The sequence below is a fragment of the Tenrec ecaudatus genome, chromosome 8 (assembly GCF_050624435.1).
Source record: "Tenrec ecaudatus isolate mTenEca1 chromosome 8, mTenEca1.hap1, whole genome shotgun sequence".
NCBI classification, from domain to species: Eukaryota; Metazoa; Chordata; class Mammalia; order Afrosoricida; family Tenrecidae; genus Tenrec; species Tenrec ecaudatus.
Genome location: NC_134537.1, coordinates 8,395,869 through 8,421,436, shown reverse-complemented (window position 1 = coordinate 8,421,436; position 25,568 = coordinate 8,395,869). Strand labels below are relative to the sequence as shown.

The following is a 25,568-nucleotide window of genomic DNA, read 5'->3' as shown; positions in this document are numbered from 1 at the left end:
TCGCTTGGTGCTGGGATCGGGTGGGGGGTGGGGTGGGGAGAGCAACTGCTTGAAGGAAGCGCATGGCCAGCGGCCATGGGGTCCTTCCTGATCTTCTTGAAGGCTGGCGACCCAGAGGCTGCTCCTGAGAGTGGCCTTTGCGCTGAGGGTTTCTGGGCAGTGCTTGTTCATCTGAAATACGTCTTTAAATAGCTGTACATTCTTGGACAAACATTTCTTTTGGAAGAGGTAAAGAGAGAAGCCCACCAAGCCACAGCCCATTTCCTTACAGAGGGGTTGCTGTTGAACACAGCAGAGCCAATCTGAAATGTCATCATGATGTGTCTCAGACCTAGGATTGAGATGGACTTTTTCAGCTCTTTAGTTAGACATGTGTATCTGGGTGGAGTTGGGTAGTGCTACAAAGGTTTTATTGTGACTTCCTGAAATGCCACTTCCACAGCAGCCCCTCCGCCCAGGTCTCTCCTAACCATCCTCGTCTGGCCCTCTGTTCTGCCGGTCCCCAAGTCCTGGGAGCTGCCCTGTGTTTTGGTGTGTGTGTGTGCCCACAGCCTCTAGCAAACGATTGGCTCTTCGTGAATATGTTTCAGAATCTGCATGGTGTGACCACGACCAGGTTCTTGTGACTCTCCCTGTCACTGCGGCCCAGTCCATGCCCAACCCTTTCCAGAAGGAACCTGCCCAGTCTCTTTGCCCTTCCCTCCCTCCCTCCCTCCCTCCCTCCCTCCCTCAGACCATGCAAGTGTGAACACTAACTTAGAAGAAGGGAGGGTGATTTTCTTCGGCGTGACTGCGTTTCAGACCACTTCTCAAGATGCGGTGGTTCGGTCTTTTACCCCGAGCTTGATAGGGCACTGCCATTCGTTATTTCAAACGTCTTTGAAAAGCTGATCGGGTCGCCACTGTCCGTGCCCCACCCGCCCACCCACTGCGTCACGCCACATCAAGTGTGGGCCAGCTTCTCACAGGATTGCAGCGGGGCACCCAGTGAACGGGCTCTGTGTTTTGTTGTAGGTCTTACGGCTCTGACAGTGACAGTGACGGGAGCTACTCTCATCACCGGAGCCTGAGCGAGAGCAGCGCATACAGTTGAAAGTGCCCCCCCTTATACAAATATATCTTAACTTGTAAATATCTGATGATTTAAAACTTAAAAACATTCATGGCAGTCTATTGTTCTGTTTTTGATATTCAAAGTGAATTTCAGTGACCAGCATTCCTGGTTACTTGTTCATTCATGTTTGTGCAGAAGTATTTAAAATCTACAGAAATGTGTCCTAGCAATATCCTTGTGCCACATTTTATAGTAGCCAACTATGGAAACCAATTTCACTTTCTTGAATCAAGAAATCATGAAATGTATCTATGTGTAATTTACAATATTATTTTAGACTATTTCTCTTGCCAGCTCTTATGTCTCCCCCGACCCACTCCCCATTTTTCAGGTTTGAGCATCTGTGCTGCTCAGCAGCATAGGGCTGTGCGAGGCAGCACCTCAGGGTCTGGGGCAGTCACAGCCAGGACCAGAAGGCAGTGCCTCTGCGCTTCTGAACTCGTCCCTGGCTTCTTGGCTCTTAGAATCGAGAAAGTGGTCTTGGAAGCCACGCCAGGTAAAGAGGAATAAATCCACCTGAATTCTGAATGCCTGCACTCCCTCTAAAGACTTATTACACGTTTATGTGTGTGCTTTAACAGTGTCAGAAGTTTCAGGTTGTAAAAAAAAACATCTGATTCCCATTCATGCTTTGGTGCTTGGTACCTCTTGGTGCCTCTTTAAGCCTTGTTCTTAGAGCTTATCCGTTAGAATCCCACAAGAGAGAGAAACGAAATATTTTCGTTCCCCAATAAGGAATATGTTCACTTTTGAGACTGGGGGAGCTTCTCCCCGCACAGACGTGGGTGGGATTCCCTGGAGCAGGCAGGATGGACACCAGCGTCAGTTCGAGGAGCACGCTGAGGAAGTGGCGTCCAAGTCTTCACTACCACCGTCCTGGGGACCTCTGGCGGCTTCTCAGTCAGGGGCATTCCACCACCACAGTTGGGCTGTTCTGAGCACCAGCATGCTGCTAGCAGCCCCTTTGCCAACCCACCCTGGCGCCACGAAGCCCTGCTCAGATGGCACAGGGAGGCCCGGGGCACCGGGCAGCAGGAGGCACCCACGGGGTAGTAAGATGACTTGCATTTGCAAAGCTTTGGGCGGTTCCTCTAAAAGCAATTTGAGCTATAAAGACTTGTTTCATGATTTTAATCTTTGATTTGGTTTTGCCCCCAAGTGTACTTAATCACCTTAGTGCCAGTTGGAATCCACTTAGACTAAAGAAATTCGTAAGGCTGTTTGGTGTGGAGCTTGGTGCTGTCCTACCTCAGGAGCCTGCCTGTGTGCTGGGGAAGTGGGAAGGCGCCCTCTGGTGGGGGCATTGGACGCCCAGCCTTTGTGGAAGAAGGAGGTGGTTTGGGATGTGCTGAAGCTGCCATCATCCATGAGAAGTGCACGCTAACAGGGTGGAACCCAGTTGATAAGCAAAAGTACTTTGGAAAGCAGGACGTTAGTAAACAGTACAGTCAGACGGAATGCAGTGTCACTCCTCTGACAGGTCTCAAAGTTACCTGCGAAGAAGAACACTGCGCTCACTGACACTGGGGGCTCGTGCAGAACCCAGCAGAAAGTGCCACGGTTAGCTAGCTTAAGAAACGGTACCTGCCCGTGGGCAGCGTGTGAGTTTGCTGTTGCTGTGTAACACTTAGCAACTTAGAAACTTTTAAAAGTAAGCCCTGTTCTGGCTGATTCCCTGCTGGGAGGGTCTCACCAGGCTGCAGCCAAGGGCAGCATTCCTTGCAGAGAGGCTCGAGGGCAGAACCTGCGTGTGCTCACTCCGGTCCTGGCAGAGCTGTTTCTGGAGGCTGCAGGACTGAGGTCCCGGTCCTTCCTGGCTGTCAGCTGGGGGCTTCGCTCAGGTCCTCAAGGCCACCCCTTTCCTTTCCTCCTGGTCCTCTCCATCTTCAAGACACCGGTGGCCGGTCAAGCCCTTCTTGTTCTCACACTTTTGGAAATTTTCTACTTTGTTTTATGGGTTCATGGGGTTAGATCAAACCCACCCCCAAAATCTTAACTTTAAGGTCTGCTGGGAGCCGTGTAACAACGTGATCTCGATCACAGGAGTGCTGTCTCCTCAACCATCGCGGGCTCCAGGCACGTGTGGGTGGAACTGAAAAGGAGGTACATTTGTGAATTCTGTCTCCTTCAAGCAGTGACTCTGCCTGTCTCGGCTCCGGCCTGTCACTGTGGCCTGAACAGGGCTGCCAACGTCTCTCCTGTCATCTCGGGAACGTGACAGCCCTGGACACAGCACACCACTTGTGTGTTTACCGACGTGAACTACAGAGAGCGCTTTTCTTCCTAAAGTGGATGGTTCCTGTATTTTGAAATTATTTTTAATAAGGCTGAATTATGTGTGTATTGTGCTTAATAGAAAGTACATTCTTGGGCTGCTTTTGTAATGTCCTGTCTGCTGCAAATGGAAAATGATAGCTGGTCGTGTTCAAAACTGTAGAAAAGACTTTTGTACATACTGCCAATGTCTAATTTGTATACACGCCAATTAAAGTCTGCCCACAAGTTGGAAGGGGGAACTTGTAGAGATTAAAATATATACTTGGTCTAAGCTCTGAGCCTGTGCATGTTTGATCCCTTTACCCGCCCAGACATTATTAGCCTTTCTGAAAGAGGAAATGTGGAGGCTTCCTGCTGGCCCAGCCATGGAAGGGGCTCCCTCTCTCTGCAGCCTCCTGTGCTGTTCTCTGGGGTGGCGGGGCAGGAAGGAGGTGGAGCCAGAGGATCACCTAAGCCTCGCTCAATCCTCTCTTCTGGAAACTCCCGCTGTCTCCCAGGTTATAGTGCCATCACCCAGCTGAAGCGACCTGCGTCGAGAGCTTTGCTTGGCAGCGAGTGTGTCCCGTCTCCTCTGTAGGTCTGCCTCAGGGCAGGTCCTTTACCTGCTGAACCGCCTTCAGCCTCCAGGATCCCACACTCCAAGCAGGGAAAGTCCAACAAGTTATAGTTTTCTCACAACTCAAAGAAATTTGTTTGCCGGGCACCATCAGCTTTCTTCACATTTACTTAGTCACCTGCTTTGTCTTCAGCGGTCGTCAGGAAGGTGAGTATCATGGAATGCCAATTTAATAGAAGAAAGTATTCTTGCATTGAGGGAGTACTTGAGTGGAGGCCCAATGTCCTTCTGCTACCTTAATACTAAACCTATAAATATATGCACATAGATCTATTTCCCCATCCTCATACATGAGTATATTTGCATATGTACATGTCTTTATCTAGACCTCTATAAATGTCCTTTGCCTCCCAGCTCTTTCCTCTATTTCCCTTCCCACCTTCATACTCAGTCTCCACCAGGGTTTCAGCAATTCCTCTTGGTTACATTACCCTTGATCATGCCCTACCAGGTCTCCCACACCCTCCTAACCACCAATTTGAATCACTTGTTCCGTTGTCCCTGGGTTTAACACCACTTCCTCCCCCCCCCCCCCGCCCCCCCTTTGATGTCCCCCCCGGAACTCAGTCCTGTTGTTTTCGCCTCCAGATTGTTCATCCAGCCTATCTTATTTAGATAGACCTGTGGAGGTAATAACATACACACAAAAAAGATACAGAAAAACCAAGTAGCAATACAACAAACCAATAACAAAACACAACAAGAAAGAAAAGCTTGTAGTTAGTTCAAGGATTATTTGTTGGGCTTTAGGAGTGTTTTCCAGTCCATTCTGTTGGGGCACTATGCCCTGGCCCCAAAGTCCACCTTTAGCATCCCCTTGAGGACCTCGCCGTTCCATTCCCTTGCTATTCTGTGGTACCCCCTTAGTGTTTTGCCTCAGTGCGACGGGATCAGATCGGGTGCAATTCCCACTCTGTGTCTCCAGTGTTATCCCCTGTAGAGCGATGGGTCAGCGAGGGGTGTCATGGATCATAGTGGGGCTGGCCATGTGGTCCTCTGTGGACTGGCTGCTCTAATTGGGGTCATCGTCCTCATGGTCTGGTGCACCAGGATGTGCTCCACTCTCCTCCCCCTTCATCTGTTCCTTTGTGCTCCAATCAGATATGTCCCTCTCCCGGAGCTGCAGATTCAATGCCATCTTTTGAAATAAATTCTTCTGGGGGGAGGGCAGGTGTCCACTTAGTAGTTGGGATTGGGGCCGGCCCCCCAGACCTCTCCACTGGTTTCCTACTCCATGCTGGCATGTTGCATTCACATCTTGGAGCACTGGGTTGAGTCAAAAGATATAGCGTCTGGGGTCTTAAAAGCTTGAAGGTAAACAAGCGGCCATCTAGCTGAGAAGCAACAAAGCCCACACGGAAGAAGCACACCAGCCTGTGTGATCACGAGGTGCCAAAGGGATCAGTTATCAGGCATCAAAGAAAGAAAAATCATTGTGTGCTCACCTCCCTGATACGATCGCTGAAGACAAATGGGTGCATAAGCAAATGTGAAGAAAGCGGGTGGTGCCCGGCTATCAAAAGATAAAGCATCTGGGGTCTTAAAGGCTTGAAGGTAAGTAAGCAGCCATCTAACTGAGAAGCAGCAAAGCCCACATGGAAGAAGCACATCAGCCTGTGCGATTACAAGGTGTCAAAGGGATCAGGTATCAGGCATCATCAGAATAAAAATTTTACCATAGTGAATGAGGTGGGGAGTGCGGAGTAGAGACCCAAAACCCATTTGTAGGCCACTGGAGACCCCCTGGCAGAGGGGTCTTAGGGAGGAAACGAGCCAGTCAGGGTGCAATATAGCAACAATGAAAAATACAACTTAGCTCTAGTTCCTAAATGCTACCTTCCCCCCGCCACTATCATGATCCCAATTCTACCTTGCAAGTCTGGCTAGACCAGAGGATGGACACTGGTACAGATAGGAACTGGAAACAGGGAATTCAGGGCAGATGATCCCTTCAGGACCAGTGGTGTGAGTGGCGATACTGGGAGCATAAAGGGAGAGGAGAGTGGGTTGGAAATGGGGAACCGATTACAAAGATCTACATGTGACCTCTCCTCCCTGGGGAACAGACAACAGAAAAGTGGGTGAAGGGAGACGTCAGACAGGGCAAGATATGACAAATAATAATTTATAAATTATCAAGGGTTCACGAGGGAGGGGGAAAATGAGCTGATGCCAAGGGCTTAAGTGGAGAGCAGATGGCTTGAGAATGACGAGGGCAATGAATGTACAGATGTGCTTTACACAATTGATGTATGTATGGATTGTGATAAGAGTTGTATGAGCCTCCAATAAAATGATTAAAAAAGAAAAAAAAGAATTTGTATTTCTTTCGGGCGCGCAACAAAACTTCCCATGGTTACTGTTAGAGACGGTCAGTTTTCTAAGCCAGTAGTGCACCTCCACGCTGGACAACAGATTTGCCCGACCAGTTGGGGTGCGTTGATCTGGAAGATAGAGAAAACACAGCAGCGCCTGAGCACTGTGGGAGTAGCCCTCTGACGAAGGTTCTGGTCCCCCTGCTGCATGTCTGTGGTAAGCACACACTCCTGTTGGGAATTCACCAGCCATTGATCGTGTCATCAAATCTGGTGGAGTGGGGGTGGGGGCCTCCCTGTGAGAAAGAAGCCCACTGGTGAGTGTAACCTTGAGAGGGGAGGCTGAAGACTGGTTGGCCAGGAAAGGTGGGAAAGAACTAGGCAAGACAGATTGCCAGAGAGCTCTTTGCTTTTAAGATTAATGGGCAGGGTACAGTGTAGCAACAATGAAACATACAGCTTTCCTCTAGTTCCTAAATGCTTCCTCCCCCCACCTCACTATCATGATCCCCAGTTCTGTACAAATCCAGCTAGACCAGAGGATGTACACTGGTACAGATAGGAACTGGAAACACAGGGAATCCAGGACAGACAATCCCTTCTTGACCAGTGGTGAGAGTGGCCATACCGGGAGGGTAAGGTAGAAGGGGAAGTGATGACAAGGATCTATCTACAACCTCCTCCCTGGAGGATGGACAGCAGAAAAGTGGGTGAAGTGAGACGTCGGACAGTGTAAGGTATGACAAAATAACTTGTAAATTATCAAGGGTTCATGGGGAGCGGGGAGGGAGGGAGGGAAATGAGCTGATGCCAGGGGCTTACTTGGAAAGCAAATGTTTTGAGAATGATGATGGCAACGAATGTACAAATGTGTTCTATACAATGGATGTATGTATGGATTGCGATAAGAGCTGGATGAGCCCCTATAAAATTATTTTTAAAAGATAAATGGGGAGTTAATAAATATATCACTCCATAGTTCAACCCCAGCAAGCAGAAGTCTACAATTGCCACCACAGTTTCCATTCTTTTTCTTCCTGGACTCGGACACCTTGACATCGTCTGCCCCCAATCCCTTACTCTAATCGTCCTGTAGGTTCCTCAATCCTGGGTCTCACACCGAAACACAACTCAAGAGGGTGACCCCCGATGACGTACACCTGTGAGATGCCCTCTAATATGAACCAAAATACAGAAAACCTTGACCATCAGATCAGGTCTAGCCCGCATCAGAGCAGGGATCAGCTGACCAAGGTTCACAATTCCAGTCAAGCTTACAGGGCCCTGGTCTTTGAAAGGGAATCGGCAGCCGCAGTAGTGAGCGGGGAGAGGGACTCGCTTGAGGCTTGAGTGTGACACTGTAAGGGCAACAGGCGAGGAGGGTTGGGTAGTCCTAAAACAGCTTGCCTCTGGACGGCCTGGGAAGCTCTGGGGCAAGGAGAGCCCACGGGGGTGGGGGAGGCTGTGGCTGGACCCGTGCCAAGCTGAAAAAAACGAGGACAAGCACAGCTGCCTCGGAGAGCCTGGCCCCTCTGCTGTCTGTGGTAACTCCAGCTGCAGCTCCAGCCCCACAGACTGAGCTGCAGCTCAGGCGACCGGAGAGTGCTGCTTCTCCACAGGCCCACAGCACTGACCTGGGATCTGTGGCCACACACCTGCATGCTGTGACCTGAGACCAGAGACCAGAGGCTGGCAGAGCCACCATGGTGCTCATCCCCTGCCCACAATGGAGGGCCTGGGCTGGCCCTTCACAGTGCCTCCCCCTCCCCCAGCACCTCCCGGGAGGGAGCCAGCACCTCAACAGGCTGATCCCCAGAGAAACCCCAAGTGACTGACCTCCGCAGCAGTGCCCCTGGCTTAATCTGACTCTCAAAGGAACCGCTCTGCAGTAGAGGGCAGGAGTTCAAGGCCTGTGCAAGCACTTCCTAGCTGAGCGGCTTTGATACATTGTGTGAGCTCCCTGGAATTCAGCTTCTCACCCGGAAAACTCAGATATGAGCCACTCTCATCCTAGGACTGCGGGTGAGGACCAAGTGCGTAGATCCCAGCACAGGCCCAAGTGGCACCCAGACCTCCCCCCACGCAGCGGGAAGGAGTCCCACGGAGGTTGCTGTGAAGGGCCAGGATCCCTAGTGAGAGACCCAAGGGCCCTGGAACCAATCAGCAGGAGAGATGCCTGGCAGCTGCCAAGGAGTCTGGAATTGCCAAGGCCAGGATGCCTACGCTGCATGAGGGAACAGGGCAGCCTCTGGTTTTCATTAGGGCCCCACCCCCAGGCAGCTGCATCCTATTAGTGCAGGGCTCAGCTGAGCCCAAAGAAAGAGCAACACACCCCCCCCACACACACTCCCGACCCCTGAACGCCACACCCAGCTCCCCCCTGTCCCCCCCCCCACAGGAGGGCTCTGTGTCAGCACCCCAGTGCTAACTTGAACCCTGCCACCCCCATGACCCCACGATGTGTGAGTCAGGGGCACCCTCTGTTCTCTGAGCTGCCCACTCTGCCCCCCCTCCTTCCCTCTCAGCTATGCACAGCTGCAACCCGGTCCGGGCTGAGCCTGGCACTGCCCCCCACCCCCACCCGCACATCCCCAGACACAGGGCCAGGATAGTCTTCCCAAGCCCGTCCCAGGACTCCCGGCACAGTCGGGGCAGAAGCTTGGGGCGGGGCCCATGACAGAAGGAGGTGAGGTGGCAAGGATACCTGTGAGCTGGACTGACAAGAGGTAGGGGCACGGTTCTGCGAAGCTTTCTAGGCGCCCCCTCCCTCCGCCCCAATCCTATTGCTGAGCTCAGCTCTGTCACGAGAATCTGTCTCCACAAACTCCTGCCAAGGCACAGGCTCACCTGAGCACCGAGACTCCCAAACCAGACCCACCTTACCTCCATCCAGGAAGTCTACTCCAACTGGGGTTCCCCTCTGTGCTGGCCCAGCTGACCTGTGCTGGGGTTCTCCTGTGCTGGCCCAGCTTGAGGGCCAACACCCAGGTTAGCAAGGGGTCTGGGCGATGCTCTTCCCAGCTCCCTCCCAAGGCCCAGACAGGACCACTTCTCTCTGCCCAGCCTCTCCCACCAGGATGCCAGGACACCCAAGTCTGCCCGTTCCTTGCAGGTGCCAAACAGCTCTGCTCCCCAGCCTTGTAGGTGCTGTCCTCACCCTCTAAGCTCCAGTTCACGCTGACTCAATGTGGAGGCCTCAGCTCTGCGCAGCCCTGTGCGAACAGATGAAACTCCTCAAACAGCTCCTTCTTGCCAGGTCTAGTAACCCAGGTTACTAGCGGCCAACAGCCTCCCACAGAGCCCGGCACCCCACTCCCACCCCGTCAGCAGGCGAGGAACAGGGCAGAGAAGCAAGGGGAGGCTGAGATGCATCCCCCCACAAACACACACCTGGCTTACAGCTAAGGCCTATCCTCAAAGTCCAGCATCCCCACCTGGGTCAGGCTGGCCACACCCTCTACCCAGCCTGGTCTGCCAAGCTCCTCCCAGCTTCTCCTGACCCTGGTGCCTGGCTCTGTGGCCTGTTCCTCTCTGAGGCTCAGTGTCCTTATCTGACCAGTGGGGACACACTGCCTCCCCTGCCACGCCCCCAGGCTGGTGCAGTCAGATGAAGAAGTGGTGCTGTACGTTGGAGAGACAGGAACGACTCAACTCAAAAAGTCAATGCAATAGAAGTTTATTGGATGCCTGCGCAGGGACCAACTCTCCTGGCACGGAGCGGCCCAGAACCGTATGAGCAATTTTCTTTTATACCTTTATACAAGGAAGCGCTCTTTAGCTGTGCAAGCAAGCCGAGACAGAAGCAATGTTTGCGGTTCGCCTCGAGTCTTCTTTCCTCTGCAAGGGCCTGTTTGTGGTCTGCTTATTCTTTAACCTTTCCTCCTTATTTTTCCCGGATCTTTATCAGGGTTGAGCAACTGTATATTCGCGTATCCCACCCCCACCCCACCCCCGAGTTCTTTTCGAGAACTAGATTTTGCCTGCTCCTGCTTCTCTGAATACAAAATGGCTTCTCTTGGGCTATGTTCCACAATGGGTTGAGAGAGGGAGGGAGGGAGGAACAGAGGTCAGTCCCGCCCAAGGTGACTGGCTGGCCAGAAGCATGCGGGCTAGCTGTGGCCTTGCTAGCTTCTATGAGCCCCAGATGGGCATCTGTTCACCACACAGGTGCAGAAGGCCCACAGCGGCTGCCAGGAGCTGCCCCCGCTCTCCACTCCTCGCTTGAGCCTGGCCATGCCCTTCCTGTGCCCCTTCTTCACCGGCCCCCAGTTCTTTGTCCTCCGAGGTCTCCACTCTATTTGTGCACATTCCTTCTGCCTCTTGGCACTCTCTGCTCACCCCCATCTCTGTCCCCGTGAGATGTTTTCTCCCTGGTCCCAAGTTCCTGCTCACTCATGGATGACACTGGTACAGCTGGGCATGCACCTCCCTGCCAACACATGGGCATGTGTATAAGGAGGGGTGAACACAGGTTCTATATGGTCCTGCCAAGATGGGGGGGGGCAGCCAGCATTAGTGGGAAGCACCCATCATGGAGGCTTGGAAGCAGAGAGTATCTGAGGTCCACAGAAGCACCCCCCACCTTCCCCTACCTCACGACTCCACAATGTGGCCCTAGCAGGTCCTGAGCCTCCTGGTCCCCACTCTGGCCCCGGCTCAGCCTGGCAGTGTTCCTCAGCAGCCTCCTGCCAGCACGGCCAGCCCCTGCCCCCACGGGCATCCATGCCAGAGCAGCATTCCGCAGGCGTGCTTGAGTCTCCCCAGCCTCCTAGGCTTAGCGGGAGGGCCACGCAGCAGTGATCAGGCCACGGGGAGAGGAAGGCTAAGCAGGACCAAGGGCTCTGGCCCCACTGCCTTAAGAAGGCTGTTTCCTGGCCCTGGGCCAGTTACCGTAAGGGTCCTGTGGCCACTGCTGCCCTGAGTCAGTCCTCAGAAGCCCCATTCACAGGATGCCACCAGGTAGGGATGGCCCGGCTGCAATCAAGTCCTGGCGGCAGCAGAGCAGTGAGCCCTGGGGTGGGGGGCCCCTTGGGCACCGCACACCCACCTTCGGGTCCCAGCAGGTCAGGCTGAGGCTGTGAGGTTGGATCCGTGTGGTGGGGGATGAGTACCCTACATTACTCTGCATGGGTCAGGGGAGCACACCTTTGTGAGCCGGTTTGGGGGGCCCCGATGCGCCCAGCTTCCGGACTTCAGGGAAGGCCGCTGAAGGTTAGACTCCCGGACGAACTTTCCTCCCGGCGGGACAAGGTGCGCTGCGCGGAAGGGAGGCCGGGATCCACGCCCTCCCTCGCGAGCCACGGCGGGGTGGCGGGCGCCCCCAGGAACGCTCAGCACGGCGGGCGGCGCGCGCCACGCGTGTCCGCGCGCCCCGCCGGCGCGCCGGGCGGCTGGCCCTTTAAGCGTCCAGACGGCGGCCCCAGCTGACGCGCCGGCTCCAATCGGCGCCCCGCGCCCCCCGCCCCCCGCCCGCCGCGCCCGAGGCTCCGGGCCGCAGCTGCTGGGCGGCCCGACTCGCAGCGGCCCTGCGCCTCCGCCCGCCGGCCGCGCCCCCGGGGCCATGGTCGCGGGGCCCTGCGCGGGGGCGGCCCCCAGCGCCGCGCTTCATGGGGCGGCCCGGGCCCGGCCGCCGGGGGCAGCGCGATCGCGAGGGGCCCGGTGAGCCCCCAGCGCCACGGCACCATGGTACGCAGGGCCCTGCCTGTCCCCCCGCTTATCCGCCCACCGGCGGCGCTCGCTCTGCCCGGGGGAGTGCCCCGCCTGGGGGCTCGGGGTGGCGGGATCCTCCCCGCCCCGTGGTCTCCCCGCCCCCATCGCCTGGGTGTCCCCCGAGTCCCCCCTCCCGCCAAGGCGGCCAGGAATGCAGCGGCGCTACTGCGAGGCCCTAAGCAGAAACGGGGTTAAATTCCTAGGGTTGGGGGTGCCTGCGCGGAAGACTGAGGTCCCTTTTGGCACGGAGCCGAGGGGGCCACTTATCTGAGTCCAGATGGCGCTGTCCTCATGCTGAGTGTTGGGGGCGTTTGGTGTGGTGGTGATCGGATTCCCGCCTGGGCCTCTGTCCACGTGGGAGCCTGAGCCGCCGTGCATGGGGCTTGGGGCAGCCTGGGCAAGGATAAGGGGGGCTTCCGCACCTCGCTTCCAAACTCCTGTGTGACCTTGGGTTGGTCTCCCGCCCTCTCTGGGCTGCTTCCCAGGGCGGGGTTTGGGGCAAGGGGCATAGAAGGGGGAGGAGGCAGGCAGAGACTCCATCTCTCCGGGAGCAAGAGCCCGCAGGTCTGGGACTGGAGGTCCTAGCCCCGTCTGCGCCCACCCATTGCTGCCAGGGCCCTGGAAGGTGTAGTGGGAGGGCGTGGGGCTGGGGCGGCACGCCTCGGACCAGGGGTTTTCATCCCGGAGCCTCCAGGGAAATGCTCGGGAGGCATGGGACCAAGTACGAAGGCCCAGGTACAGAAGAGGAGGCTGTAGTAGTCTCCCACGCTGGGGCAGCCCCTGCCCGGCTTAGGGGAGATCTTTTGAGGACACAAACACCCTGGGATAAGGGCAGCCTGGAGGCCCACCGTGGCCTGCATCTAGCTAGCCTGGGGCTGCTGGCACTCGGGTGGAGAGAGGGTGTGCGCTGCATTCTGCAGATCCATCTGGGGCTGGCAGCCACAGCTGCAGAAAGCTGCCGCATCTGGCCGGACAGACTGCTACAGCTGAGGAGCACCGCCCTGGAGGGGCCAGGCAAAGGGGCAGCTCTGCTCTGCTTGAGGCCGCCACTTAGTGTGCCCTGCCACCAAGTTCAGCCGGGGTCCCTGGCCCCTCAAGGACCCAGGCAGTGCTGGCTTCCCCTGTCTGCCTTGGACATGGGAGCCTTGACAATGACATCATCCCCTAGGCTTTTCCCCTCTGCCCCCTGAAGGGAGATAGCCTGGGGCGGGCAGCATAGAGGCCTTGGGAAAGTTGGACACTGCCCTGTCACCCAATCAGGTGGGCACTGAAGGGTGTTCCACCCAGCAGGAAGGTGGACTAGCGCCCAGGGGCCTACTAGGGCCTTCTTCCCTTGTCAGACCTGACTTTCGGGAGCCTTTATTAGGGTCACTTACTCTGTCCTTTTCTGACCCCGGAGAGCCCCCAAGAAGCCTCGGCAGCACAGCGGTTAAGTGCTCTCCTGCTGAGAGGTTGGGCTGTTCAAATCCACCAGCTGCTCCTCGGATGAAAGATGAGGCAGGCTGCTCCCGTGAAGATTCAGGGAGTCTAGGAGGTGTCAGGGACTCCGTGGCGGTGGGTTCGGAGGTCCCTGACAGGCCTGTATACCGTTACAGCTCAAGTTGAACTCAGACCCTTCCCAGTGCCAGGGTCCCTGGGGAGGAGGCTGGGTCATCCGCGGTAGTGCTGGGATCCCGGGAAGCCCAGCAGGTCTCCCACAGATGGGAGGGTGTCTCTGGGTACTTTTCATCCAGGGGCAGGCTCCCTGTCTGTGGGGTGCACTTTGGGGGAGATGCTATGGGGGAACCGGGGTCAAGTGAGCTGTGCCCCAGCCACTTGGATGGGGTGTCTGATCCAGAGGAGCCAGGCAGCTGCTGCTCCCTGGGCTGCTTCCCATGCCGAGCCTCAGTTTCCCCATCTTTTCCGTAGAGGGTTAGTCCCAGAGGATGAATCAGAGCGAGTCAGAGAAGGAAAATGGGTAGGGCCTGGGGCTCCATCCACGGCTTAGATTGACCAAGCCTGGACCGGCCAGCAACTCTAAAAGACAGGGGCAGATGGGTGGTCTCTTGGCTGATGGTGGGGGGGGGGAGAGGGGAGAGGGGGGTAGAAGAATTCAAGGAAGAGGGCAACCGTCTTCACGGGGCTGGCCAAGCTGGGGTCTGGGTGCACAGGATGGATGCTGGCCAGGCATGGAGGACATGGCCCTGGTAGGTTCCCATTCAGACACTACCACCCACCTGCTGCCTGGGAGATAGCAGGACGTGGGGGTGGGCTGTGGCTGACCAGGGCTGGTTCTAGCTCAGCGCCTCCAGGGAGGCTGGGCTGGGGTGGGGATGATGGTTTTGTTCAGTGGCGCAAGGTGCCCTCGAGTGCAGGCTGCTGAGGGGGCCAAGCCTGGAAGGCTTGGGCTTGGGTGGGTAGGTAGAATTGTGGGCCAGCTGCTGTTGAACCTGTGCTGGGGCAGGCTGCCTGGCTGTGGGGCTCACTTTGGGGGAGAGGCTATGGAGGAACCGGGGTTGAGTGAGCTGTGTGTGCCCCATGCTGAGCTAGTCAGACGTGGCCTGGGGAGCCTAACAATTTGACCCATCCGACTCCAGGGGGCCTCAAGTCGTGTGAGCCCCAAGATGGGAGTATCCCAGAACCTTGGTGGGAGAAGGGACTGGGATGGTGCCCAGGGACCTCTTGGCTTGACTGTGGTGGGCAGCTAACATAACTGGGTGTCCCACAGAACCCCCTATCTGAGAACAGGACCTGCCTGGAGTCAGGCCTGTGGGGGAAGGAGGTTACCCGCCCTGCCCAAGATGTGATGGTGAGTGAGGGCCACCTTGGATAGAGCAGCAGGACCAGGCTGGGGACACATCACAAAAGTGTCCACTGGCGTGGGCCCGAGCCAGGTCTCGTCCCTGAGAACCACCCCCGCCACCACCCCCCGTTGGTGAGGTGGGGGCCTGATGTGTGTGCTGCAGTGTCTGAAACAGGCAGCCTCGTGTGAGTGTGAGGGAGTGTGTGGCAGAGGCTCATGGGAGCTCGGGAGATGCTGGAGGAATGCCCAGGCCCTGTGACCGACCATCCCTGGTTTATCCAGGCCCATTCTGGGTGGAGCCCCGAAAGCCCCAGATCCTGGGAAGCCCCTCCGTCCTGGGCAGGGTGAGATGGCTGGTTCTCCCGGCGCTCTTCTTCGCCCTTTCCCAGATAAACATTTCCCATTTCACAGGGGAAGAGCTGGAGGCATAGAAAAGTTAGCTGACTAGGCCAGGAGCTGACCTCCAGCTGCAGAAGGCGCCGGCCTGGGCAGTGTGGTCCACACTCCACGGGGCTCCACTCCCCAGTTCCTGGAGGGGTTCTTGCTCTTCTGCTCATGGCCAGGAGTGATGGTGGGCACTGCCGGGAGGTTGGGAGGGATGGTGGGCCGCAGGGGGAGGGCAGCCCCCCTCCCCGCTGTCCGGCCTTAACCCTGCTCCTATGCCCTCCACCCCCACAGTTGCTGGTTGAGAAGACGACAGACTCTCCGGCGGCCGAGTTCTCGCTGGTGGAGGACGTGGCTCTGCACTTCGCCTGCTTGATGGGCCGCCTGAACGAGCAGCGCCTCTTCCAGCCTGACCTGTGTGACGTGGACCTGGTGCTGGTGCCCCAGCGCAGCGTCTTCCCAGCACATAAGGGCGTGCTGGCCGCCTACAGCCAGTTCTTCCACTCGCTCTTCACCCAGAACAAGCAGCTGCAGCGCGTGGAGCTGTCCCTGGAGGCACTGGCGCCTGGCGGCCTGCAGCAGATCCTCAACTTCATCTACACGTCCAAGCTGCTGGTCAACGCCGCCAACGTCCACGAGGTGCTCAGTGCTGCCTCGCTGCTGCAGATGGCCGACATCGCCACGTCCTGCCAGGAGCTGCTGGACGCCCGCTCTCTGGGCCCCCCGGCCTCCAGCACCGTGACCCTGACCCAGGTCTCCAGCGGTGGCAGCACCACCCCGACTGCACCTCCCTACTACTGCGACATCAAGCAGGAAGCCGACGCCCCCGGCCTGCCCAAGATCTACGCCCGAGAGGGCCCTGACCCGTACTCAGTGAGGGTGGAGGACGGAGTGGGGGCCTCGGGGGCCACAGTGCCTGCGGCCATCGGGCCGGCACCACCCTTCTTCAAGGAGGAGAAGGAGGGTGGCGTGGAGGAGGCTGGCAGGCCCTCCGCGGCCCTGTGTAAGCTGGAGCAGGAGCTCGGGGCAGCTGGCACCTACAGCCGCCGGGAGCAGTCCCAGATCATCGTGGAGGTGAACCTCAACAACCAGACGTTACACGTGTCCACGGGGCCTGAGGGGACCCCGGGCAGCACAGGGACTGGCCCGGCCACCATGGTGCTGGGACAAGAGGATGGCCTGCAGAGACACTCGGAGGAGGAAGAGGAGGAGGAAGAGGAGGAAGAAGAGGAAGAGGAGGAGGCTGGTGGCAGTGGAGTGGAGGAGGAAGAAGAGGAGGAGGGGGAGGAGGAGGAGGAGGGTGGCAGTCAGGAAGAGGAGGAAGAAGAGGAGGAGGAGGAGGAAGGGCACAGTGAGCAGGAGGAGGAAGAGGAGGAGGAAGGACACAGTGAGCAGGATCCAGAAAGCTCCGAAGAGGAGGGGGAGGCCGGAAGCAGGCAGGTACCCGCAGGGCCGGGGGGACCTCGAGGCAGCCAGGTGGACCCACCTCCCCACAGCCGCATGGCCACACGATCCCGGGAAAATGCGCGGCGCAGAGGCACCCCCGAGCCCGAGGAGGCGGGGCAGCGGGGTGGGAAGCGGCCAAAGGCACCCCCAGGCTCAGGCCCTGCACCGGCACGAGGGTCGCCCGCGTCGGACGGGCTGGGGGCCAAGGTGAAGCTGGAGGAGAAGCAGCACCACCCGTGCCAGAAGTGCCCGCGAGTCTTCAACAACCGCTGGTACCTGGAGAAGCACATGAACGTGACCCACAGCCGCATGCAGATCTGCGACCAGTGCGGCAAGCGATTCCTGCTGGAGAGTGAGCTGCTGTTGCACCGGCAGACGGACTGCGAGCGCAACATCCAGGTGGGCCTCACCTGTCGCCCACCCGGCCCCGCCCCGCCCCAACCTGACAGTCCAGCCGCCAAGCTTCTCGGGAAGGGGTGCAGGGGAGGCTTCTCGGGAGAGGTGGACCGAGCTTGGCTTGGGCACGTGGAGCAGACTGGAATAAACAGACCCCTGGGTGGGAAAGGCAGAGGTGAGCAGAGACGTCTGGACTGCAGGACGCCAGCAGGACAGCCTGTGTCCTTGTGCAGGCTGTGCACTGCGCAAAAGCATGCATGCAGGGAGGGGCTGGCATGGAGGGACCGCCGTGTGCCACTTTCCCCAGGGTGAGGTGTAGAGCAGGGCACCCTCGGGCCTGTCTCCCCCTGTCTCCTCCTGTCTTCCCCTCCGCCCACCCCACACACTCACTTCTTTGGCGATGTGGGCAGGCTGGGCCCTGGATGAGAATGTAGGAGGAGAAGGGCCGGCTGGGGAGCTGGGCTGGGCAGGGGGAGGCAGGGGGAGGCAGGGGGCAGGCACCAGCCAAACTCCCATGGGCAGGTTTTACTTTGCCTGACCCAGGAGCTGGGGGAGGGGGGGTGTTCAGGTAGGCGGGTGCTAATTGCCTGAACTAATTGCGGTGCCTGGCGGAGAAAGCATCACCAGGGTTACCTGGTAACCTGCCCTGTCCTTGTGCACCTGTTCCCACTTGCTTGCCCTACCAAACACCTGAGCCACCTTCTGAGGGGGCAGAAAGCTGTGCTCCCTACCCATCGTGTCCCCTGGCCCACGCTCTTTCTTGAACCCTGGCCTCGTCTCTAGCCCTCTATGGGTGTCCTGCAGGGACACGAATCAACCAGGAACCCTTGGCCACAGTCCAGGGGCCATAGGCAGGGATGCGGGTGTGGTCCCTCTGCTTCCCATGCCCCTCCCCTGCCTGCTGGGACCCAGCCCCTCCTGTGGCCCCCAGCCAACCCCTCATGTGCCTGTGTAGTCAGTATAGGATCCAGCAGGGCAAGGCATCAGAGAAAGACCCCCCCTTCTGGAAGCTGTCACCTGTGGGGTGACCCCCTGCAGCCGGATGTGTGTGTGCTCTGGGCAGGCGTGTTGAGTAAGCACGGGGACCCCTGGGCCTCCAGAGGTGGAGGGAGAGAGCCCCAGGGCACTGGGTGGGTGGCCGATGTTCAGGGAGTCCCCCTGTCCCACTCCCACAACATTCGGGCCGGCAGTCTGTTCAGCAGCCTGTCTCAGGTAGGCAACTGAGGGCCCACCTCACACAGTCCCGACCCAGGCTTCTCATCCCGCAGTGCGTCACATGCGGCAAAGCCTTCAAAAAGCTCTGGTCCCTGCATGAACACAACAAGATCGTGCACGGCTACGCAGAGAAGAAGTTCTCGTGCGAGATCTGTGAGAAGAAGTTCCACACAATGGCCCACGTGCGCAAGCACATGGTCGGTGAGTTGGGGTGGGGGGGTAGCATGGGGTTGGTGGGGTAGCACGGGGTGTCTCTGCCATGATGGGCTCCATCCTGCCCAGGACTTAGAGTGGGCAGGAGACCCTGCTGTGCTGGGAGGCCTGGGGAGGCTGGTGGCAGTGACAGGTGGGGTATGGATAGGCTCTGGGGCCAGTACTTCCCAGCACAGTGGAGCGGGTCGCATACTATGTACAGAGATGCCCAGGCCGGTATCCAGGCTGGTGCCAGGCTCTGTGAACTGGTGTGAGGTTCTGTCGGCTCCCCACCAGGAGCACCTTTCTAAAAATGAACGTGAATTCTGGGGTAACCGGGGTGGACATTGGGCCTTCAGCCAGGCTCTGTCCCTCCATTCTCCACTAGAGACTAGCCTCAGGGGAGGACCTCCAGGGGAGCTGACCAGGAGCCGGGATCCAGCCTAGGTTCAGCCATGCACTGGGTGTAGGGTCCTGCTCTGCTCCCAGCTCAGCGTGGGGGTGAGGAGGGTCCCTATCTCTGGTTGCCCCTCCCTCGCTCATCCTTGGGTTCCGGGGGGCTGGGCCGTTACCAGCCATCCCTGTGAAGCCCACCCACCTTTGACATGTCAGTGCAGTTGGTGTTAGCCCAGTGCAGAGAAGCATGCGGAGGCCAGCGGCCACCTGGGAGTCAGAGTATGCTGAATCCACTCATACATTGGGCTCCTTCAGTCTCCCCCTCGGCTGTTCCTCTGAGCAGGTGCTGAAGATGCAGGAGGGCCTCCTGGCACCTCCAGGGCCCAGAGGGAGACCTAGCTCCCGGAGAGCAAGGGCTTGTCGACCAATCCAGGAGCAGACCACCAGCGTTAGGGGTGACTGACTTAGGGTTGACCGTTGTCAGTGCTGGGAGAAAGGCTACCAGGTTAGGCCCTTGGGGAGGCGTTGGCCATAGGGCCATGCCAGGAGGTGACGTTCAGGTCCCAATAGGAGGGGGGGCTCAGGCTGGGTTCCCCTGTGAGGCACCATGGGGATTCCACCCTCCAACATGATGACCATGGCGACCGCCTTGTAGCCCACACCAAGGACATGCCCTTCACCTGCGAGACCTGCGGGAAGTCCTTCAAGCGCAGCATGTCTCTCAAGGTGCACTCCCTGCAGCATTCAGGAGAGAAGCCCTTCAGGTGTGAGGTGAGTGCCCAGTGCTCCTGCCCGGGACCACTGAGAGGAGGTCGGGGTGGGGGGGCAAGGCCAGCAGCTGCTGCCTCCCAGCCCTGGGCCTGGGGATGGAAGGACGATGGCTTGCAGCTGCAGAATGGGGGTGGGGCCCTATCCTTCACCTTCCGGCCTGCCCCTGCCCCACCCTCTGCTCTTGCAGGTGTTAGTGGGTTTGTGATCCAACCTGCACTACCCTGCATTATGGGCATGGAAGGGGGCCCTGCCAGGCGTTAGTGGGGAGCAGGCTCTACGGAGAGGTGGAACCGGGGTGGGGTGTGATGGGAAAAGGGAGGAGCCACGGGCCTTCCTGATCCTGCCTCCTCTCCGCCCGCACCACCATCCCCCAAGAACTGCAACGAACGCTTCCAGTACAAGTACCAGCTGCGTTCCCACATGAGCATCCACATCGGCCACAAGCAGTTCATGTGTCAGTGGTGCGGCAAGGACTTCAACATGAAGCAGTACTTTGACGAGCACATGAAGACCCACACAGGTGCGGTGGGCAGGTGCGGGCCCCGGCCCAGGACGCCTAGAGGCTGGGGAGGGCCGGTGGCCAGGCTGAGCCTCACGGGTGACCCCTTGTCCGCTCACCCCCACCCAGGGGAGAAGCCCTACATCTGCGAGATCTGCGGTAAGAGCTTCACCAGCCGGCCCAACATGAAGCGGCACCGGCGCACGCACACGGGCGAGAAGCCCTACCCTTGCGACGTCTGCGGCCAGCGATTCCGCTTCTCCAACATGCTCAAGGCGCACAAGGAGAAGTGCTTCCGCGTCAGCCACCCGCTGGCCGCCGACAGCGCGCCCACTGCCCCGGGCCTGCCGCCCGCCCACGCGCTGCCCCTGCTCGCTGGCCTGCCCCAGACCCTGCCGCCCCCACCCCACCTGCCGCCCCCGCCCCCACTCTTCCCCACCCCTGCCAACGCCACCGCCGCCCCGGGGAGGATGCACACGGACAACTAACTGCCACACCACACAGCGGTGCACACCCCGGCGGTCTAGGGGGGAAGCCCCTGCTCCCGGGGGTTCGGGGAGAGAGGGGCGCGCAGACTAGCCGCCCCCAGCTGGTGGGGGATGCCTCCATCCTGAGAGCTCCCCATTCAGAGACTCCTTAGACCTTTTTTCTCCAGTGGCAAGGGACAGAGAGGAAGGGTTTTGTAGCCCCCCTCCAGGTGGGCGGCTGCTGGTGGTGGTAGGTGCAGTGGGGCCATGGGGTCCACCTGGGCAGTTGAGCCTGGGACAGCTTCAGTGCCTCCTCCCACCTGCCCTGCACCCCCTAACTTGGCCTATATCTTGGAGGGCATGGAGAGAAGTTGGGGGGCTACCACCATCCCCACTTGGACAAGGTGGGGGCTCCATCAGAGGGCTTCCACACGGAGGCTTGGCTTGAAGCCGAATGTTTGCGTGTGCTGGGGGTGCCGCAGGGTGCGAAGACCAGCGTCCTGGCTCTGTGCCTGTGGAGGGGGCAGACAGGGGCTGGGCTCCAGGGCCTTGCTTTTTGCAAGCTGACCCTGCTGCCCAGCACAGGGTATCCGGCCTGTGCCGGCTGCATGGAGGGCCCAAGCCTTGGGAAGAACATCCCCAGAAGCCACTGGTGCTCTCTGGGTCAGGCCCAGGCAGGCTCCCCGCAGGACTGCCACCAGGGGTCCCCTGGAGGGGCAGGAGCCCCGGAGCAGGATCAGTGAATGTTTCAGGGTTTCCAGGTGCTATCAGTGGGGCGGGACCAGAGCTGCTGTTCATGGGGACCCTGCCCCTCAGCAGCCGCCCTGGCCCGGACTCCCACACCAGGAGATTTTTTTTGTGTGTGTCCCCCTGTCTCTGCTCCCGGAGGCCAGCCCAGACCTCATCTTCACGGAGGTCCTGCACACAAGTCACTCTTGGCTGGTCTCCAGCGTCCTTGTCCCTCCTGGGCCACTGTGGTCATGGGAGCCTGCACAGCCGGGCCCCTGGGTTGGGGCTGGGCTGCCAAGTGCTTGCTGCCCCCGTGAGGCTGGGCACGAATCGGACAGCTTTTTTGTTGTCATTTAATGTCTTCTCTCCTGCCTCTGAGAGGAGGGGTTAAGACTCCATAAGCTATTTTTTCCCTAGTTAAGCCTTTCCCGATGGAGTTTATACGGTTTTTGTTTGTAATACTCTGCACCTTAAACCCCTACGACGACCCTACCTTTACCACCACCTTCCCAGCGTGGCCGCAGGAAGGGGCCTGAGCCCAAGGGGCTGATGGGGATGGGGATGGGGGAGGGCGCTGGGTCCCATCAGCCTGAGAGCGGAGGGGTCCGGAGCCCTGCTGACCTCCCTGTGAGGCCTGTGGCGCTGGGGCAAGGGGACATCTTAATCATCAATAAACGAAGCACTTTATTCTGTACGGATGTGGGCAGGCCTGAGGCGCCTGCATGAGTGGAGGGTTTATGATCCAGTCCGTGCCAACCTGGATCTCTGGGCATGGAAGGAGGCTCTGGCAGGCATGCCCTGCACTGGGGCTAACTGTGAAACTGAAGGCAGGGGTGGGAGACCCCAGAGCCGGCAAGTCTCACCCTGTGGGCCCCTGCCGTCCTTTGCCAAGAGGGCTGGGCGTTGCCCACGCTCCAAGCTCAGCCCCCAGGGGTGGCTCCAGCCACTTGTGAAGCCAGCGCTGAGTTCTGAGGTCCCCACATTACTGTCACTGTGCCTTCCCTGCACCCGGATCTCTAGGCTTCTAGGACATCCTCAGGGTCCCCCTGGTTTTTTCTAACCTATTGGCCCCAGTGCTTGCCAGCTCTTCAGAGCTGGCTTATGAAGAAAAATCCATCTTTCCCAGTGCACTTGAAGCCTGAATCCGCCCGGACTCCCAGCCTCCATTGCCGGCCCCCAGGGGCCACTGACCACAGGCCACATCACAGCACATAGACTGAAGATGGGTGTGGGCGGGGCTGGTGGCAAGATCCCAGCGTGAGGTTTCCTGCTCTTGTCCCCTTCCCCTCTGAGTGCAGGAGAGGGTCCCAGACAGCAGTGGGCGGGCCTGTTGTGGGGAGCATGAGTCCCGGGGACTGTTGGGGTGGGGTGGGGGAGGCCCCCCGCTCGCTCAGGGACAGGGGTTCTGTGCCCAGTGGTGCTGAGCCAGCGTAGCTTCAAGCAAGCACTTTTCCGCCAAAGCACGGAACTTTGAAGCAACTAGAGTGGGGTGGGGTGGGGTGGGACCCTCTACAACAGCCCCAGGGTGAACAGGGACCTGAGTTTTTTCCACCAGGTTTCCACAGGACCTTTGTAATTTTGGAAACTGACAAGTTCCTGGATGTTTGGTGTTGTGGTGGGAGTGTCAGGGCTATTGCTCCCACCGGAGACCCTCTGGTCCCCGCACTGCCCCTCGCAGGGGCTCAGTAGTGGTGACTGTGGGACGCGTGGCTCTCTGCCTAGAGTCAGTGGCGACCACAGGTGGGTGAGGGAGATAGAAGGATGAAGGGGGTCCCTTCACTGCCGGCCCACCCCAGCGACTCGCCAGAAAGACTGGGGCCAGCACACGGCTGAACAAGGACACTGAGCACCGGTGCCTGGAGCATCCTGGTGCCGTCTTCCCTTGGAGGCTGGTCTGAGACTGGGTGAGGTGTTAGCCGGATGGAGGGGAGGTCGCGGCGCTGCTGAGACCAAGCTCCCCAAGGTGGTACTCACAGGGGCCCCTGCCGTCCTGATGGCTGTGAGTTCCAGAGATGAGGCTTTGGGGGGAGCTCCTTAACTGGCCTGAGCAGGCACCGGGGTCCACAATGCAGAGGGTAGAGCTCTTGCCTCCTCCCAGGCTTGGTCTTTGGGACCAATCGTTCACTATGCCCCCCCTCCTAGTCTCCCCTTCCTGGAGTGGAGCAGGGCAGAGCAGCACAGCTCTCCAGGAGAAGGCTGGGCTGGGTTGGGGTGCCTGTGACCTGTTCCCTGTGCCACCCACAGTGGAGACTAAGACAGGCTGGCTGTGCTGCAGTCAGATCACCTCAGGGGCTGTGGGCAGCGCTCTGTGGGCGGCAGCCATTCTCCATGCAGTGGCTTAGAGCTGGGGCTGCTTTGATCTCAGGGCCCCACAAAGGGGGGCGCCTGCAAAGCCACCCCGGAGTTGGAGAAGAGAGAGCAGAGGATGGGACGCCAGCTCTTCAGTGCTGCTGCCCAGAAGTGACACTGCCGTCTTGTCTCTAGTTCCCTATCCACAGCAAGTCTAGGACAGGTGTGACTGCATGGGGACATGGCCGAGTGGAGTGTGGGTGGACAGCTTGGGTCCCCTCTCTATTGGGGCCCTTGGAGGCCAGGCTGCTGGGAGCCCAGCCCGCAGAGCTGCCTTTCCCCGCCTGGAGGACCTGCCACGGAATGGAACTATGATGGAGGCCCAGACTGCAGTCCGGCTCAGTGAGGGGAGTCGTGCTGGGTTCCCCCGATTTGCTGGCAACTTTGGGGCTAGTGGAGGGTGAGATCCAGCCTGGGGTTCACAAACCTGAAGGAAGGACCCTCAGACCTGGAGGTGAACTTACAGCCACGGCTCAATGTTCATTCAGTTCTCAGCCTTGCTTCTATAAAGGGAGGCCGTAGTGGGTTGTGTGCTGGGTTGCTGTCTTCACCAGGAGATCAGGAGTTTGAACCACGCCACAGCCCTGCAGAAGGAAGACGAGGTCTGTTCCTTGGAAGGCTCACATCCTCAGAAGCCCACAGGGGAAGTTCTGCTCTGCCCTGTAGGGTCACCCTGGGTCGGGATCAACTCCTTGGCAGGGAGTTTAGAAGGGGCGGCACCTCCAGGGAGCTAAGACCGCCGAAGAACTGACCATTCCAGATCACAAGAGAAGCCTTTGCCCAAGGACGGGGCTTAGCAGGCAGGAGGGGCGAGGGAGGAGGAGGAGTCACAGCTAGGAAATAGAGGGTAGAAGGGACATTGGACTTTGGGGATTGCCCTCAGGGACGAGACTCACAGTGTCTGTGAGTTGTTCGTGGAAAACAGATTTGTTCGATAAACCTTCTCCCAAGTTGCAATCAAAAGGAAAAACAAAACCAAAAAACTTCACTGAAGGAAAAGAAGCTGTATGACCCCACCTTCAACTTCTTTCCCCTCATTCCTGTCCCATTTTGACAAGAGAGGAATTTGAGAAATTCTGCAGCCCAGCCTAAACTAAGACCCCATAAGACCATGGGCCCTGTCCTCAGACCACAGGTCTCACCACAACAAACCCTTGACAGTCAAGCCTCACCCCATAACCTGAGGCGGCTCTCATAACCTGAAAGAAAGCAACTTGTAGACATGACCAGAGAGCCACGGAGGCAGGATCTGAACCTGAGCCCGTGCAATTCCCAAGTCATGTCCCCAGCCCCCTGCTTGGTCCCTCTGCATCCGATACCAATCTATGAAGTCCTCTTCAGACTCATGCAACACATGCAATGACACTGAATGCAGGAAGAAAGATCACAGGTCAGTGGGCGGGAAGTCTTGTGGATCCAGTGGCACCGGAAGCATCTCAGTGCTAGTGTGGAACTCCATGTGGCTCCTCCAGCTCCAGGGCTTAGGCGTGCCTCCATGTGGCTTGTTAGCAGGAATGTCCTGCAGAAAATGAGTGGGTGTCCTGTCTCCAGCAAGCTATTTATCTGCTTGGCACCTCCAAATGATGTCATCAATCTGCAACCTGATTGACAGGTGAACTCCATCCCTTCACTGGTCTCCAGTTGACAACAGATGATGTAACTGCCACACTGGTGAACCAGCAGGATTGGCTGATCCTTCTCTAGCTAATTTATGCAGGGGGAAATTATCTGACAAATGATGTTAGTCTAACCCTTGAGAGAACCGGACCCTGGGGCTCTGGAGTAATCAGGACAATATCAAAACCACCCGGCTAGACTGTGCCCCAGGGGAAGTGTGAGTGCCACCTTAGCTGGGTCCTAATGGGCCTAAGAGCAGGACACAGGAAACCGAGTCCCCACTGACCCTCCTGA

General features: G+C 58.4%; 2 protein-coding genes across 6 annotated transcripts in view; both read left to right on the top strand.

Annotated features, from left to right (window-relative positions):
* NKTR (natural killer cell triggering receptor) overlaps positions 1-3,683 on the top strand; it is a 45,566-nt gene extending 41,883 nt beyond the window's left edge. For 3 of the 4 annotated variants that reach the window (XM_075555996.1, XM_075555997.1, XM_075555995.1), the window contains exon 17: positions 1,015-3,682. In XM_075555996.1, coding sequence (XP_075412111.1) covers positions 1,015-1,093 — 79 coding nt within the window. In that variant the 3' untranslated portion in view covers positions 1,094-3,682. Of the gene's footprint in view, positions 1-1,014 lie in introns of all 4 variants that reach the window. The other variant, XM_075555998.1, reaches the window with a different exon arrangement.
* Positions 3,684-11,125: 7,442 nt separating this feature from the next.
* Positions 11,126-22,002, top strand: ZBTB47 (zinc finger and BTB domain containing 47). 2 transcript variants are annotated; one of them, XM_075555994.1, is made up of 6 exons: positions 11,126-11,281; positions 15,492-17,042; positions 18,308-18,455; positions 19,498-19,613; positions 19,989-20,133; positions 20,242-22,002. In XM_075555994.1, the coding sequence occupies exons 2-6, from the start codon at positions 15,573-15,575 to the stop codon at positions 20,598-20,600; spliced, it is 2,238 nt and encodes a 745-aa protein (XP_075412109.1). In that variant the 5' UTR covers positions 11,126-11,281; positions 15,492-15,572; the 3' UTR covers positions 20,601-22,002. The 2 variants fall into 2 exon arrangements, with proteins under 2 accessions (XP_075412109.1, XP_075412108.1); XM_075555993.1 differs by lacking the exon at positions 11,126-11,281 and adding an exon at positions 11,806-12,007.
* The last annotated feature ends 3,566 nt before the right edge of the window (positions 22,003-25,568 follow it).

Excerpts from the sequence above, each read along its gene's own strand:
- ZBTB47 (XM_075555993.1), top strand. Across the intron at positions 18,456-19,497 it reads CGTGCGCAAGCACATGGTCG|CCCACACCAAGGACATGCCC; the intron begins GTGAGTTGGGGT and ends ACCGCCTTGTAG. Across the intron at positions 20,134-20,241 it reads GCACATGAAGACCCACACAG|GGGAGAAGCCCTACATCTGC; the intron begins GTGCGGTGGGCA and ends ACCCCCACCCAG.